We start from the raw sequence: 16,661 nt of genomic DNA, 5'->3' as shown, positions 1-16,661 counted from the left end.
GGGTTTAGTTTTAAAGGGGACATATTATCAACAGTGTTTTTGAACATATATTCGGGTAACCTGAGTGTATACCGACCCACAAAATGTGAAATAAATCAATCCAGTCCTTTGTCTGTGGTCTGCACAAGTCTTATAACTAGGGGTGTAACGGTACACAAAAATTTCGGTTCGGTACAGTTCTCAGTTTTGAAGTTTCGGTTCGGTACATTTTCGGTACAGTAAAGGGACCTGATGCAACACTTTTTTTTCTTTATTAGGAACATTTAGAATTTCCCTTTTATACATTGGGCAGCATCGACAGTTCAGACTTGTACACCTGCTCAGGTTACTTTTTAATAACATTTTAAATTAAACATAAAAAAAAACATAAAATAAACTTATGCTGCATCCTTCAACCAAAAGAGTCTCCAATAATAAAGCATTTTAGAATGAAACGAAGTAATTAATATAGCCTATATGTAAAAATATTTCTTTTTAATTACAGTGACACCTTCTAGTTTATTAAGCCAACTGTTTTTTGAATGCCCTTTGAGCACATAATAAACCTAATCACATCTGGGACAGTTTCATCGCAGAACTATTAATATTTCCCTCTGTCGATATAAGAAATTCAATGGCATTTGTTATGGCTTTGGTCCGTTCAGAATTACTAGCAAAGGCGGTTAGTTTTTTCCTATTTGCAGTGATGTTTACGTTCGCGTGGTGCCTTTTCAAGTGCTTTAATAAGTTGGAGGTGTTGCCTGCGACGTACCCGATGTCCACTGAACAACGACGGCCCACTACTCTCGTCTTGTCAACGTCTCTTTGTCCATTATCGTAGCAATGGGGAGGGAGGGTTTTCATTCTATCATGCTGCAGGTTATGCTCCCACACAGACGCGTCTCCCCTTTTGCGCCGCACCGCTGTTGGAGCGGGATCATCGAAACTTAAGCGTAAGTCTGTAAAAAGAACTCCATCTCGGTTATATGCAACTGTCCAAACCGACAGGACTCGAGGAACTACTAATCTGCAGAGTTTGCACAGTTTATGTTTGAACTTTTTTACAAGTTACTAACTAAATGCTGTGTCCCATACCAGCGACCGCAGCCTTCCTCCACCCTGAGGCGTGTTTCCGCTTTGCGGTCCGTGTGGGAACACAGATTAAAGCACTTTTGTTCCGCGTGTACTCGGATCGGTCGGCGTGCGGACCCGACCGAAGGCCTTGTACCGAAACGGTCTGGTCCGAGTAAGTGTACCTTTACACCCCTACTTAGAACACAGAGAAAAATGCTCTGTTTCAAATCGGCTCTCCTTATGATGTCACAGTGGGATTCTGGTAAAAAAAAAATCCCCTTCCCTCCTCTGGTATCTCCACCCATGGACTCCACCCCAAGCCTAGAGCAAAACTTTTGCACAGGTCCACCATTTTATTCTCGCTAGCGAAGGAGTGATGTGTACCGGGAAAACTCAGGGGAGGGCTCATTACATTTAAAGAGACACACACACCAAAACAGAGCGTTCTGAGAGAGCTGGTTTATACAGGGTCACAAACCTCCTCTGGTGCTTGATTCATGTTATAGTTTGACCAAAGCACAGCACAGATGTTTCATTCAGACCACAGGGGACTGTTTAAAAAGGTGGAAAAGGTGGATAATTTGTCCTCTTTAACTCTCACTTTACATGCTATTTAGTATGCTTTGTGGCAAATATGGATGCTTACCATGTCCAACAATGTATCTCTACATAATGTATGCATAAAAATATATTAAAAAAATCTAATGTAAGAGAAGATCAGAAGTCAAAATATACGCTGCAAACATAGAAAGGTATAATGAGTGATCTGTAGGGGAATAAGGCGTACTGAAAAATCTAATTGTACACCATTTACATTTATTATTCCCATCCCAGACGAGATGGATAAAAGCTTTTAATTACAGCGCTACAACACAGCAGCTGCGGTTAACTGCAGCTACAAATCAGCGTTAAATGACGACCCTAAACGAATGAACTCTTCCTCTAGAGTGACGTTAACCTCGGCATCAGAGGAGAATGTCATTTTAGATACTTACGTCTGGTTTCTCGGCTACAATATGCTTTGTGCAGAACGCTGTGAGATAGAGGGAAGAGTCTGATCTGGGAGCTGTTGTTGTTGTTTCTCAGCTGGCTCTGACATCCTGTTCTCAGTGAGAGGCGCAGCAGAGGGCCGACGAGAGGCTTCCTACAGTCAAGCTGTTCTCCCAGCTGTCACAGCAGGTCCCTGGAACATGCTTCCTGTCTCTGTATGCAAAATAAAACACAGAGGACAGGGTACAGTACGCTTGCACAAACAGGTGACTGCACGCTGAGAGCTCCATGTGTCTCTGCTGGACCCCTGCCATCATGTCAGTCCAGGTCGACTTAATTGGGCCGTGATGGCCATGTGGTCGGAAATAGAAATTCTATGTGTCGGTAGATGTGTGGTGAGAGCCAGCATGGAGAGGGGGTGGACTCTTGGGCGCTGGAGGTCACTGTACGGCCCTCTCGAGGTGTTGTGCACAAGTACCTTGTGTTTAGCTCAAATGATAACTCTTTATTCACGCTCCATCATCGTCTGATACAGTGAAACAGTCTTTCATTTCTTGTGAAAAAGTGAGAGCTTTGGAGGATAGCGATCGCCTCATGTGTAAACTTGCAGGCGGCTGTGGCTCAGTTGGTAGAGTCGCCGCCTCTCAACCGGAAGGTCGAGGGTTCGACATCGGTGGCGGTGTATGAATGGCATTAGTTACTTCTGATGGATGATACTACATAGCGACCACTACCATCAGTGTGCGAAAGGGAATGAATGGGTAGGTGTGACATGTGGTGTAAAAGACTAGAAAAGCGCTATATAAGCTAAGTCCATTTACCATTTAAACTGTTGTTCATTGCCCTCTGATAAACACCTCTGTACTGTTTAAGTTGTGTAGAGTCACAATAACAAAGTTCTCTTTATTTTTTTGTAACATTTGCAAAATGGTTTGAACTTCTGGTTTCTTATTCAGTGGAAACGTTTGTTTCTGTGCTGACCTTCCTTAAATGGCTTCCCCTCTTTGTTTAGTCAGAGTAACAGGAACTTAAGAGTTTATTCCCCCAATGCTTCATGTTGTTTCCTCACGTTTTACATTCACCTTCTGTCATTAGTCACTTGAGGACAATATTTACGATCAGAGGAGCTTTGTACCCTTCATGGAGCAGAAATAAATATGTCATATCATTTAAATAAACGTGATCTAATGGTCTTCATTTTATTTCATGACGTTTCTGGTTTCCTGCTTCAGTAATTCAACGATGAAATGTAGAAGATTAAACGTCCCATTATAAGCTCTGCCCCAAACGTCATGCTGCTCTCTTAGCTGACAGTGAGGCCATGTTAACCCTCAGAGGTCCAGTCAGTAGTAATGATGGAGGCAGAAAGTCCCACCTGACACATGCCGATCATGAGTGGCCTGACGGCGTCCCTGACAACGTCGTGTTGTCTCTGTTCCCTCAGTGCTGGAGAGGAAAATGTCGACCCGTCAGAGCAGAGAGGAGCTCATCAAGAAGGGGGTGCTGAAGGAGGTGTACGAGAAAGGTGAGGCTCAGGAAAACCAAGGTGATCCGTTACATGTGGGACAGTCCTGTAAAAAGGTTCATGCTGATTGTGATTTTGTATGAGTGTTTAGATTCCTTTGTTCTTTCTGTTGTTTATCCATGTTCATTTAACTTAGTATAAGCAGATCAATACTCTTCGGCCATGTTTGACTCTTAACATGTCCGGCTCTCTGCTCTCTGTTCTCACAGACGGCTCTTGCTCGGTCGTACGAGAAGAGGTGAAGATGGAGAACGGGCGCTCTCCGGTGCTCGGCTCCAGCCTGTCAGAGTGTGAGAATTCAGAGCTGATGGAGGGAGCGGCTGGAGGTAAGTCAGCAGAGCCTCAGCGTCGATGTCGTCTTTTCTCTGATTTTACATCACAGCGTCAGAGTGTGTCAGTTCTCCTTTTCCTCTCCTCAGGCTCTCTGGAGTTTCAGATGTCCGGTGACGGTGCATGTCAACAGGACCACGGCCAAAAATCCATCCAGGGTCCGCCCACAAAGAAGTCAACGGTTTACCCGTCTGATGGCGCCGAGTCACCGCACAGACCTCCCACGCTACACAAACAACCTCCTGCGCTGCCACCCAAACCCTTCAACAGGCTACCTAATCACATGACAGGTACGCTTACCAACAGCACGCCGATAATTGCTTATGTGGTTCGACGTTTGCATGTCTAATCCTTTAATTCACCCTTCACGTTCCATGCAGACGGAGCCCCGGTGAAGCTGCCGTGTATGTCAGTGAAGTTATCTCCTCCTCTACCTCCAAAGAAGCTCCTTATCTCCGTACCTGCCGGGAGCATGGAGCCCTCTCCACTAGCCTTCCAGAAGTGCCCCGCCCCTCCCAGCCACACTTCAATGGGCGGCCACTCCCTGCATTACGGGACGCTTCCTGTCGCCCTCCACCCCCCCAGCCGGATCATAGAGGAGCTGAACAAGACCCTGGCCCTCACCATGCAGAGGTTTGAGAGGTGAGGAGCATCTGATGCAGAGATCAAAACCCCCACCAGGTTATCAGGTTAATCATCTTAAAGAACATTAATATCCTGCCACCGAAGCTTCAGTGTTTAGCCAGCTCTGCATCGGTTTTAAATTCTTCCTGCGTTCTAACCTCTCTCCATTTTTCAAAAAGCATCTCCAATATTGATCCTAGTTTGAGCACGTTTCTGCTCGTGGAGCTTATTAGAAACATGCAGAGGCTTTTTAGGTCGGGTACAATCACTTCTATCTGAACCAGTTCTCTTGCCCGCTTCCATCACTGCAACACCTGTTGGTTTGACCTGATAACTGCTCTCATATCTGGCAAACTGAGGGGCGTCCAAAACGGCTGTGTGGGGGTGCGTTTAAACCGCCTACCTTCTCTGGTCCAAACAATTCCAGAGCATTTAGGACCAGAATCTAAAGTTAGAAGGAGGACATACTGGCTGCTGCGTTGTTGTCAGAGAAGCCAGCACTTCAACAAAGCATGTTTCCTTAATGTCTGATCATATAGTAAGGTCACTTTATCATTTCACTCACTACATATCTTTCTGATTGGACCTTATAAGGAAATTAAAATCATGAAATTTTGACTGGCTGAACAGAAACTCTTTAACTGTTTTGCTGCGTGAAGAAGAAGTATCCTGTCACTGGTGAAATATAAGTAAAAAACAGTTTTTCATCACCCTGCTCTTTTATTAACTGCAGCGCACAGGTTCCATCCTCTCTCCTCCACATCCATCACTATGATTGGTCGGCCTGTCTCCACAGAAATAAGCTCAGAGCTAGGCTCTGCTTACCGATGTGCATCTTGGATGTTTACCTGTTTATTTTTTTTAAACCCCTCTCTCTCATTTTGGCCGACTCAAGAGGCTCTTGTCACACTCTCCCGTACAGCTCTCCTGTTTATTTCACATCTTCATGCAGCATTGAGCACTAACCTCTGAACCTCTTTCACCCGTTTTCCATCCTGCAGCTCCATGATGCATACCGTTCCCGCGGTGATGATCGAGTGTGACGACAACAAAGAGAACCTCCCCAACCAGACGGACTACCATGACCCGTCCGGCAGGTACACGCACGAGGAAGAGGACGAGGAGGAGGAGGAGGAGGAAGACGAGGAGGAAGAGGAAGATGATGAGGAGGAAGAGGATGAGGACGAGGAAGAGGATGATGATACATTTTTTACAAGTAGGTGGTTTCGGTCAATCTCCTCATTGTGTCCTTACTTACAATGACTGTAACTTTGATTACAGTATATAGAGGGAGCGTTTAGTCTCATGTTTTTATGGTGATCTGTCTCAACAACAAACTCTCTTAAGATCTGATATTACAGATTGACCGACACTTAAAGACTTCATGTGACATTTTCCAAGTGCAGAAATAATGACCTTTCTGCTTATATGACGTTTTTTTTAATCAGTTGTTGTTACGGTCGTGATCGTTGCAGGCTCACTGGCCATGAAGGTTTTACGGAAGGACTCTCTGGCCATCAAACTGAGTAACCGTCCTACCAAGAGGGATCTGGAGGACAAAAACATCCTGCCGATGCAGTCGGACCAGGAGAGACTCGAGTTCCGACAGCAAACAGCCACCAAACTGACCAGGTGAGCGTCTTGAGCATACATACGCATGCAGAGATTTCACATGAAGAGAGCACACACATTACTCCTCATGCAGGCGGCAGTTCACCTGTAAAGTGCTTCAGCTCCATGTTAGCCGTGATTGATGTGACCTGGCCACAGAGGGGAGCAGATGATGGATGATGAGTGCAAATGGAGTGAGGAGGAGAGAGATTAAAGCTGAGGAGCTGCTGCCGGAGGAGCAGACGTGTGGGGAATAGAAAGTTGAGTACAGTGTAGAGCAGGGACGAGCATCTTTGGTTGCCAAGAGAGGCCACATCAATTTGATTCTCACTGCCAGAGGGACTGATCGGTAGAAATTGCAATTTACTCTAAATTAGACATTTAGAGTAACATAGTTACGTTTTAACAAAAGGAACAAATAACATAATGAGCTAATAATGAGCTTCTCACTCATTGTAGACAGTCATGACTCAAAGAGACATTTACACAGGATAGACTGGATTTCTGCTTTATTTAGGTTTAAAATATCGCTTATATTTACCTTACATTTCTATTGATTTAAAAATGCATTTAATAATGCTTCATAAAAGAGATGACTCATTGCTCACAACCTCTCACTTTTAGTTCATCCTGTCCTTTATGGTCACACTCACGATCTACCGTTCAGGGTGTCTCTCCATACAATTACAACCAATGAGATTCTGCAGAAAGTGATGATGCTTTGAAAGAAAACAATTTTCTTTATTTTTTTAAGTCCCAGAAAAATGTTTTGTGTATAAACATGTTCCTTCTTTTCAGGCGGTTGAGTCAGAGGCCGACAGCAGAGGAGCTGGAGCAGAGAAACATACTCAAACGTAAGAGATGCACAACAATAATGATACACAATTATTCTTCTGAGTGTGTGTGTGTGTGTGTGAGATGACGCTCTCGTTCTTGTTCCTCTAGCTCGGAACGATCTGGAGGAGCAGGAGGAGAAGAGGGAGATCAAGAGACATTTATCCAAAAAGGTAAGAGACACACAGGTGAAGGCTTCGAAGGTTCTTCTTAAGCGCAGCCGCAAATATGAACATGGTTGCCGTGGCGACTGAACCAGCACTCTCATGAAAGGCTTGATAGTATCGCCTGTTACATCATCTAAGTGTGTGTGTGTCTGTGTGAGTGTGCCTAACAGTTTTTGAAACCAACCCCACTGGTCTACTGGGGAGAAACACAAATTTTCATCTGTGCTGGGAGGATTTTTTTATTCCTGTGAATTGGATTTTTTTTTTAACATCATAAATCCCGCTTTTAAAGGTCACATATTCTCTTCCTCTTCAACCAGTTTAACTAAGTCCCAGAGCTCCCCAAAACATGTGTGTGAAGTTTCTTGTTCTAAATCCACTCTGATCCTGTATTTGATCATGCCTATAAACCCCTCTATTTCAGCCCTGCTCAGAACAGGCTGTTTCTGTGTTTGTAGCTTTAAATGTAAATGAGCTGTGTCTGACCACGCCCCCTCTCTCAAAGGGCTTGGGTGTCTCGGGCTTTCTCGCTCCATGCCCTATTGTTTACGGTGAGAAGGCAGACTCAGAGGGAAGAACAAACACCTAGCTGTGGGAGTGTCACCCCCCTGGGGGAGGATTTTCTGCCCTTTGTGATGTCATGAAGGGAAAATCTCCAAACAGCCTGTTTGAGCACACATTTTCTGAAAAGTGGAGCAGGCAAATGATGGAGAGGATGGACTTTTTCCATCATTGGGGGGTTTTGTAGACAGACTAGAAACACATATTAGTGTTATTAAAACATGGTGAAGTGGATATTGCAGAATATGTGACCTTTAATGGCATTTATGTTAGCTTTTTAAAAATAATTTTAGCAAAGCTGTGGGGTTTCTGGTCCCATGTTGTCACTAAGCAGAATTAATTTTCTTTATTTTCATTCAAATGTTCCATGTTGACATTTCTTTTTAAAGTTTGTTTTACTTCCTTTATAAACTCATCATTAACTTTAACTGTGCTTGGAATAAGATTGCATTTTCTTCTCTTTAAAAATTAGTATTTTTACATTTGTTAGCAATGTGTTGACTGATTTTATTGTAAAGAAAACAGAGATAAGGTTAACACTTATTGTATCTCTTAATACTCTTACTAGATATGAATTAAAAATTGATGGAGTGGAGATGGCCAATTTCGGCACAGAGATGTAGCAGGGTAAAGACTTGAATGACCCCCGTTTTGTTTATTTGTGTTCTCCAGCTCAGCCAGAGGCCGACCGTGGAGGAGTTGAGGGAGGCGAAGATCCTGATCCGCTTCAGCGACTACGTGGAGGTGGCCGAGGCTCAGGACTACGACAGGCGAGCAGACAAGCCGTGGACGCGACTAACAGCTGCTGATAAGGTCAGATGATCTCGCATTATTCTCCGTTTAACAGTAGTCCTCAGTAGGTTTACTGTGTACATGATCAGGTTTTGTTTGTGTGTCGTTCAGGCTGCCATCAGGAAGGAGCTGAACGAGTTTAAAAGCACAGAGATGGAGGTGCACGAGTCGAGTCGGCATCTGACCAGGTGAGATGAAAACACTGGCACCCACTTACAGAGCGTCTCTTTTTGAGTCCAGGAAGCACTCGTTTCTTTTTCCTGTCTGAACCAAATAGTGCTGATCCTTCAGATATTTCTCTGTGGACTTAAATAAGAGACCACAGCAGTCTCTTAGAAGGCGCTCACTTCCTCCTTGACTTCATGTCGTGTCTCCCTGCAGGTTTCACCGGCCATAAAATGGTTCAGTCCGACCGCGGCCGCGCTTTCTCCTCCTACACCGAGTCTCAGATCGCTACCTGCTGCCCTCGTGCTGACTGCTCGCCTCTCCGGTGTCGACTTCAACACGACAAACTGGAGAATGAACGCAACCTGTGTGCTGCCATCTTCACAGGAAACCAGAACAAAGTCTTTTACAAGTGCAGATGGATTCAAACTCTCACCTGGTGTCTCCCTTCAGAGGAGATTTTAAAGACTTCTTGATATTCAAAGGCTTTTCAGTTTTTTTATGAAGAAGGCGATTTGTTTACTTTGCAGCACTCACATCAAACAGAATCTGTGCCAATGTCGAGGATGTGAAGGTGAAGATGGGACTTTTTCTTATTTTTGAATTTTGTACAAATGGATTGTTTAGTTGCCTTTAATCATGTTCTCACACTTTTTTTTTTACTGGACTCTTTTCTTTGAGAGGTTTGCTTGTGTTGTCACAGACGACATTCTCTGTGGCTGTTTTCAAAACCTCCTACTACACTAGAAGTATGTACTGATTTGGCCAAAACTTCCTCCAGAGTCCACTTGAGGCTGACTTCACATACACACAACAGGCAAAAAATCTGTTTTTACAGCATAAATTAACATCTTTACAGCCTGGTACAAAAAATAAAATAGGTCTGATTAGTTTACTGTCATCACTGGCACACACTGTACAGGGGGAGTAGTATTCAGTAGGCAGTTTCGAAAACAGCCAATGTTTTAACTCACCAGAATAATCTAAATATTCCAACAGATGACTGCTGTTGTAGGCTGCTAAATCTCAAACCAAAACGTCTACAAACTCAAATTCATTTCTGCCGGCCAGTTACAGAAAAAGTCAACATCCCCCGTCACAAACACATCAATCAACAGCAATAATTTCAGATTTCACTTCTTTTTTTTTTTCTCCACCTGCTTTGTGGCTGCATTCCAGAGCTTGCAACACTTTCCCACTTTAGATCTCCGTTTGGTAAACCAAAGCAACTTAACTTGCTGTGGACGTTTGGATCCTGAATGCATCTCAGAGTTCAGTAACCCGCTGCGTCACTTTGCCTGCAGTATCGTTTACAGGGATTTAAAAATCACATAATTCAGTCATGTCGTTTGATAACAGAATATTTTATCTGAGGACAGAGTTCAATGTTGCTGAACTCGGCGACAAACTTTTTTTCTATCACATTTTTATTACAAATGTTGTTGGTACAAAAAGCTGAGAACTCAGCCGTCATACTTTTCATGTTTTTATTGTTTACAGGTTCATGAAATGGAGGTGACCATTATACTGGGAGAACTGGTTTATCTGTTATCTGTGTGTGTGTGTGTGTGTGTGTGAGAGAGAGAGTGAGAATCGTGTGTGTACAAGAGTCTGTCACATCACTGCCTCTTGTCGATTGAAATGTTTTGAGAGATTCTCAGAATTCTAAAAGTTGTACATAAAGAAAGGAAGTGTGACTTTTCAGATGTTTTTTTTTTGTAAAGCAGAAAAAACTGCATGTGAGTATTAATTTATTGTGAGTCTTCTATGATGTATGCAGTTTCTTAAAGAAAGAAACTTATTAAAAAAAAATAAGTTTATCAAACAGGCTGCATTCACATTCATCGGCTTCTTTGTTTTCAGTGTTCATTCATGCACTCGAGGCTCTTCCACACATAGTTTCTCTTCTTTGGGGAACGCTGGGAATTGTCCTGTCAGTATGAAAAGTAGCCCCCAACTTCTCACGCTTATTAAAAGTAGCCCGTGATGAGTTTTCTGTTCATTCATGCAGAAAAAAAACATCCCCCCCAAACGCCACAGTCTGTTAGTGTCTCAGTGGAGTTAAGGAGTAAGTCCTGGAAAATCTCTGAGGAGCTCCATGCGTCTACACGGCGTGCATCGGAGTGCCGCAATATTTGTGCCACAAGTCGATTGCTTTCGTCACGATGGCGTCTGTGTTTTCCTGCGGTATCTGGGGAAAGGGAAAAAATCTGGCATTGTATTTCTATTCTGTGGACAATCATTAGTAAGAGTGCTGGCTCGGTCTTTCACTCACATTGCACAGAAACTTGACGATGCCTTCCGGCCGGTTGATGCCCATCAAGATGATCTTGTAGCTGAGCAGGATCTCCAAAGAGACAAACACCAGGATCTTGCAGGAGCCGCTGATCACCTTGTCCCACACCCTGGAAACAATCACAGCTTAGATTACTGAGCAGTATGAAGACTGTTGGTTTTCATTTGTATATCAGAGGATTGGGAATGATGTAACCTCTCATTACTCCTGAAGGCGTCACAAATCTATCCAGCATCTGATATTTTGATATTTTCTCCTGTGCAGTGAATGACAGCGGTGCAGTAAAATTATCTTTATTTTTGGTAAAGCTAAGGGCATTAGCAAAGTCAAGAGTTCCTGCTACATTCCTCCTGCGAATAAAACCACCACTCCAGAGACTTGAGAGTGAGGTTCTAGTTCAACTAAAGCATCTTACTTTTTATCTTCAAAAGGTACCAGTATCTCCTTTCTGTCATGTTGCCAGACGCAAAGAATCACAATCTGAGACTTGCAAAAAAAGAAACACAACAACTTGTAGTGGATGTACTTTGAACGGGCTACGACCTCTGTAGCTTATACAGCCTGTTTAGCCCTGATGGCTGAGGTGATCTACCCCAACAATCCCAAATCTTTGTTTAACCCGTTAATCATTAAGACCTTAAAAAAAAGTTAAAATTACCAGATTAACCCTTTCATAAATGTGTAAATTAACTTAGTGATAATGTCAAACGACATAAATTGTAGCCCGATCACAGTGTGAAGACTGAAGCAGAAACGTGTTTTGAAGATCTCTCAGAGAAGCTTAAATATCATCATGGTGGTGGATGTCTGAAGAAGTATCAATAAAAAGGTTGCTGACGAGAAAAGATGGTCTGAATCTTTGCTTTGTGTGGGGTTAACGTGCATGTGATGTCATGATAATTGGTTTACTGACCTCTGCAGGCTGGATTCAGGCAGGCAGCCGGCAAAGCAGCGTCTGAACCACAGGCTGTACGGCAGCTGAGCGAGTGCTCCGCTGTTCTTCAGGTGGTTCAGCAGTCGAGGTTCCTCCTGACTCAGATAATGCTCCAGACTCTTTGGCTGCACAGGGACCGAACAGGAGGAAACAAAGTGTCTTATTTCACCTTTACGCATGCAGATAAAAAAACCTGCATCGTGAGTCGTTGTCAGATAGCTTCTGAATTGAATAATTATTATTGGTAATAGTTGTTTAACACCATATAGAGTCGTACTTTCTGACACGGTAATACACCAAGATAATCTCAGTCTATTGAAACAGGTTTGCTTCATCGCTGTAAGATGGAGTATCACTCACCAGGTGAGGTATTGAGTCACCAAACTTGGTGTGAAACTGATTCACGAAACATTTGATTAGCCAATAGCAGTCGACAGGATCGTCTACGATCTCCTCCATGGCTCGACTGACGGAGAGGAAGTCCTCGTTCTCTTCATCCTGATACATTTGATCAGACACAACAGCACAAAGGAAAACAGGAGGTGAAGGGAAGTTAAAGTATGAGGGACCTAAAAGAAGTAGTTAAGAGTATTGGTTACCCATTTACTCGATCAATAAAAAAAAAAAAATTGCAAAAATACAAAATCAGCTATGCCATTTGATATTCATGCTTTGAATGCAAAAGATAGAATTCAAACAGTAAAATTGTTAAACAAGAAAGGAGATCCCTGCAGGCAGTCAAAAGTCAGATCAAATTTACGGACACCTTTAACTCCTAACAGTGTATTAACTTGATTGTGTAGCTGACTTAAAGTCTCTCCACCTCTGCTAACATTTGGTCAAGAAGACCCCCCATCCATGTTGGCCCTGCATATGACCCTCACCTTATCATCTTAAACACAACTGTTGCAATGGCATTCCTTCAGAAAGTTCACCACTGACGAGCAGGAGGCAGAGTAGTGATGTGTGATGCAAATGACAGGCAATGTAATCCAGTTTAATCAAGTTAACACGTTACATAACATCGTCACAGCGTAGAAAAACGATGTGCTCTCCAACCTACTGCAGCTCTCTCTATGTAACTTACCTCTACATGATGTTATTCAGTCTTTTAGACACAGGAAACATACATATTTGCTGTATCTATTCAAGTCTAACACTCGTTAAAAATGATGAGCAACACAATTTAAATGTTTAACAAATAAACTTGTATTTTCAGATAGTGGCTCTAACAACTGTCATATTGGATTATGTAGATATTCTTCTGCAAGGCCTTGAACTTCTAACAAACATCAATCATTGCAATGTTTTTCTGTTCTTTTATACGACACATCACTCTGGTTGTACTTCATCTTACCGGGGCAGAGGTCTCGGAGCACCGCGGAAGAATCTGGCTCTCCAGCTGGAACATGCGAAGGTAGATGTGGGTGGATGGTGTGGAGGAGTTGATGTACCTCATCACCTCCAGAGCCTCCAGGATGTCCTGGTACTGCTCCTTCCTGTAGCCTCCAACCAGAGCATGAGAGTCACTGTGGGGAGGGAGGATACCTGCGGGGGGACAGGCGAGTTGTTTGTGTGTTTCACCAGCGCAAGACAGGCAACATGTTTCTTTGCAGACCTTTTGCATGGACAATGGACTTGTTTGGCCTGTGCACACCACATCCCAATGTATCAGTGGATCATTTGATTATGTTTTTACATCAACTATTAGTAGCAGCCCTGTTCTTACTTACCCAACAATACCTTCCACACATGGATCCTGTACATGGAGGGGAGGGGGAACCTCTGACTGAAGGTGCTCAGCTTTTCTAGATCTGTGAGAAGAGTGGAAACATCTCAAACCAAGACAGAAACGCACCCTGACATTCATCAAAATCCATCCTGATGTCCTTAACATAGTGATAGTATGTGCTCCATCACTGCGCCGTCTGATCCGTCTGCGGCGAGCTCACGGCATCCTCCCACTCCTCCCACCCTGCCCACAGACTGTTTGCCCTCCTGCCCTCCGGTAGGCGTTTCAGAAGCTTTCCGGACCAGAACCAGCAGACTGAGGAACAGCTTTTTCCCCAGAGCTGTCTCTCTACCTCTCTACTGAACTCTGTCTCCCTCCCGAACTCCGCCCCTCCCTGCTGACCCCCCCTTCCCCTGCACATCACCTCACACCCATCATCCCCCCACCACTCCTCCTGGTCATACACCTGTATTATTGTATTATAGTCACCTCAATAAGTTATCGACCTGCACAATATGTCCATACTCTGTATACTATCTGTAATCTAGTATAGCATGCTCACTGCACCTTAATCTGTATATTATGATCTGAAGAATATACTTTTATTTACAGCATTTATTTATATTTATAGCATCCCATTAATCCAGCCATATATACCCAATAATTCACTTTTTTTTTAGTCTACATCTGTAAATTCTGTAATTACTTGTACATAGCACAGATTCTTGCACTTTCTGCTTATTTGCACTTCTGGTGAGAAGCCAAACCTCATTTCGTTCCTCTAAACTTCTATATGTGTAATGACAATAAAGCTGAATCTCATCTCATCTCATCACACTGTTCGTTTAATGCAGGTGAATGTGAACTGTTACCTACCGAGGGGATTGTCCTTGAGCAGTATTTCCAGTGATTTCTTCTCCTCTACTCCCCTGAAACCCACTTTCTCATAATAGGCCGAGCGGAAGTTTCTCTGTGGGTCATCGGCCATCCTGTCACATTTTACAAAACACCCTGAGAAAGCAGCCTTATCTTCAATTATATGACAGATACAAAAACAAGACCGCAACATTTAGCGCGTACAGACAGTCTGGTGTTTACTGTAGGTGAATGATAACACGAGTATGAAAGCACAATACATGTATACATTCCTTAATTGAATTTACAGTCTTACCTTGCTGAGGTGTTAGTAAGCCAGCTAGTCAGCACAACGAGCTACATAGCATTACGTGCAACCCGCCTGTGGCTTGAAAATGAACAAGAGCGCTTGTTTAAGTGACATATACGTGGTTGACGTTTGCGTAGAGCCAAACTTTTTGAGGTTAAAAAAAAAAAAAAGTCGACCCTGTCAGCTACATGCCTCCTGCTCTTGTTGATATCGAACCTTCTTCTTCTTCTGTGAGGTTATTGGCGGTCGGCAAGCAACGAATCGGTGCATTTCCGCCACCTACTGGTGTGGAGGGTGTACTACTTCTGAGGGTTGGGCGAATTACAGCACTTCTGGTATTCAGTACAACATCAGTCCCCCTCGTTTGATGTTGCTTTAAAACAACATTTATTCAAGCAGAAAATATTGGGAAAAAGGTAAAAAAAATAAAAAATAAAACAACAAATTATTTTTTAACTCCATCAACTCAACAGATTTAAAAATACTTTTTTACCTACCGCAATTGCACTTTATAACGACTCCCCTTTAAGTAAGGACAGAAGACATTTAAATTTTTAAACTTTAGCCTGAGTTGCGTATATCATATATCAAACTGTATTGTGGGCTCATGTGTTTTTTGTATGGGTGGGATATGTATGTATGTATGTATGTGTTGTGTTGTGTGTTTGTATGTATGCTGGCTGCTGGAACACCTACATTTCCCTGCTGGGATGAATAAAGTATACCTTATCTTATCTTATCTTAGCTCCTCTAGACTGTTGCCAGGCAACCCAAACATTCTATCCTACTGCACTCTTGCAACTCTTGATGGTGTCCATGGTTACCACAGAGCAGCTAGAAATTGATCTTATCGTGGAAACCAGTCAAATTAGAGTGTGTTGTTGTGGGATTCAGATTCTCAATCACGTGGCAACTGAAATAAAATCATATTACCTTAACAAAATACATGATATCCAATCGTTCCATTATTCTGCTGAGGCTAATCAGCTGTTTTCATAGGTCTATACCTCAAACTTCTGACAGTGTGAATAACATGTTACTGTTTCTTGTCCACAGTATTCAAATCTGCCTGTATTATGTTTTCCTACTATAAATAATGTGCTATTTAATCCAGTATGTCCAAAGCTTGGTCTAGATGTCATTGTTTAATGTCTCCTGATACTCATCATTTCACCAACCCTCCTTTGGATTATTTAAAACCATTGTTCTGATCCTGACTGATGTTGAAGTCAACTTGAGTATTTTACTTGGCCACATTGTCTGCCAGTTCATTTCCTTTGATGCCTTTATGTACAGGTAACCAAAAACATAACTGTAAGACCCATCATTTGAGCTCTGTAGGTGTTCGTATTATTTCTATTTAAATGTCCGGTCTGACTGACTGTAGGAGGTGATAATTGATTAACTTGAATCTGAGCAAATGACTGATCTCAATGGTCTTGTGTCCTCTATCAAAATTTACAAAAAAATATATTTCTGACAGGCCTAAATGAAAGAGGAAAAGCTTTTTAGGGGTATTCCTTTATATGTTGTAACACTGGGTGGATATAGGATTGTTATTTTTTTTATTTTAGGTGAAAAAGGAACTGGAGATAGGTTGTAAATAATTGTGAGCATTTGTTGGAATAATATAATAGAAGAAAAATGAGATGGGGTAGGGATATGTAATTTTGACTTTTTCCTACTCCTTTTCAGATACTGTAACTTTTACTTATTATCTTATTGTAAGTCAGTCATTCATCGATGGACTTTATCAGAGTTTTAAGGTCAACTTCACATTTCGTACTCAAACGACAACAAAGAGTCATCATTTGGTTAGGTTTAGTTTTTGTATTATCAGAGTTTAGATTAACTTGTTTTAGTTTTTCTCATTTTTCCCTGG

General features: G+C 42.6%; 2 protein-coding genes across 4 annotated transcripts in view; one reads left to right on the top strand and one right to left on the bottom strand.

The window, feature by feature from the left end:
- Positions 1-10,354, top strand: part of phactr1 (phosphatase and actin regulator 1) — a 36,837-nt gene extending 26,483 nt beyond the window's left edge. For both annotated transcript variants that reach the window (XM_065955697.1, XM_020656364.3), the window contains exons 3-13: positions 3,488-3,568; positions 3,778-3,894; positions 3,988-4,188; positions 4,279-4,540; positions 5,524-5,738; positions 5,998-6,154; positions 6,932-6,987; positions 7,079-7,140; positions 8,368-8,508; positions 8,599-8,675; positions 8,869-10,354. In XM_065955697.1, the coding sequence (XP_065811769.1) occupies positions 3,488-3,568; positions 3,778-3,894; positions 3,988-4,188; positions 4,279-4,540; positions 5,524-5,738; positions 5,998-6,154; positions 6,932-6,987; positions 7,079-7,140; positions 8,368-8,508; positions 8,599-8,675; positions 8,869-8,884 (1,385 nt within the window). In that variant the 3' untranslated portion in view covers positions 8,885-10,354. The remainder of the gene's footprint in view (positions 1-3,487; positions 3,569-3,777; positions 3,895-3,987; positions 4,189-4,278; positions 4,541-5,523; positions 5,739-5,997; positions 6,155-6,931; positions 6,988-7,078; positions 7,141-8,367; positions 8,509-8,598; positions 8,676-8,868) is intronic.
- tbc1d7 (TBC1 domain family, member 7) lies at positions 10,126-15,012 on the bottom strand. 2 transcript variants are annotated; one of them, XM_065955699.1, is made up of 8 exons: positions 14,786-15,012; positions 14,491-14,625; positions 13,616-13,696; positions 13,240-13,430; positions 12,243-12,380; positions 11,862-12,007; positions 10,928-11,057; positions 10,126-10,843 (listed from the first exon to the last, which is right to left on the bottom strand). In XM_065955699.1, the coding sequence occupies exons 2-8, from the start codon at positions 14,600-14,602 to the stop codon at positions 10,757-10,759; spliced, it is 885 nt and encodes a 294-aa protein (XP_065811771.1). In that variant the 5' UTR covers positions 14,603-14,625; positions 14,786-15,012; the 3' UTR covers positions 10,126-10,756. The 2 variants fall into 2 exon arrangements, with proteins under 2 accessions (XP_065811771.1, XP_020512033.2); XM_020656377.3 differs by having other exon boundaries at positions 14,491-14,603; positions 14,786-15,011.
- Positions 15,013-16,661: the final 1,649 nt, after the last annotated feature.

Source organism: Labrus bergylta, chromosome 6, assembly GCF_963930695.1.
Source record: "Labrus bergylta chromosome 6, fLabBer1.1, whole genome shotgun sequence".
Classification (NCBI taxonomy): domain Eukaryota; kingdom Metazoa; phylum Chordata; class Actinopteri; order Labriformes; family Labridae; genus Labrus; species Labrus bergylta.
This window is presented reverse-complemented; position numbering and strand designations above follow the sequence as displayed.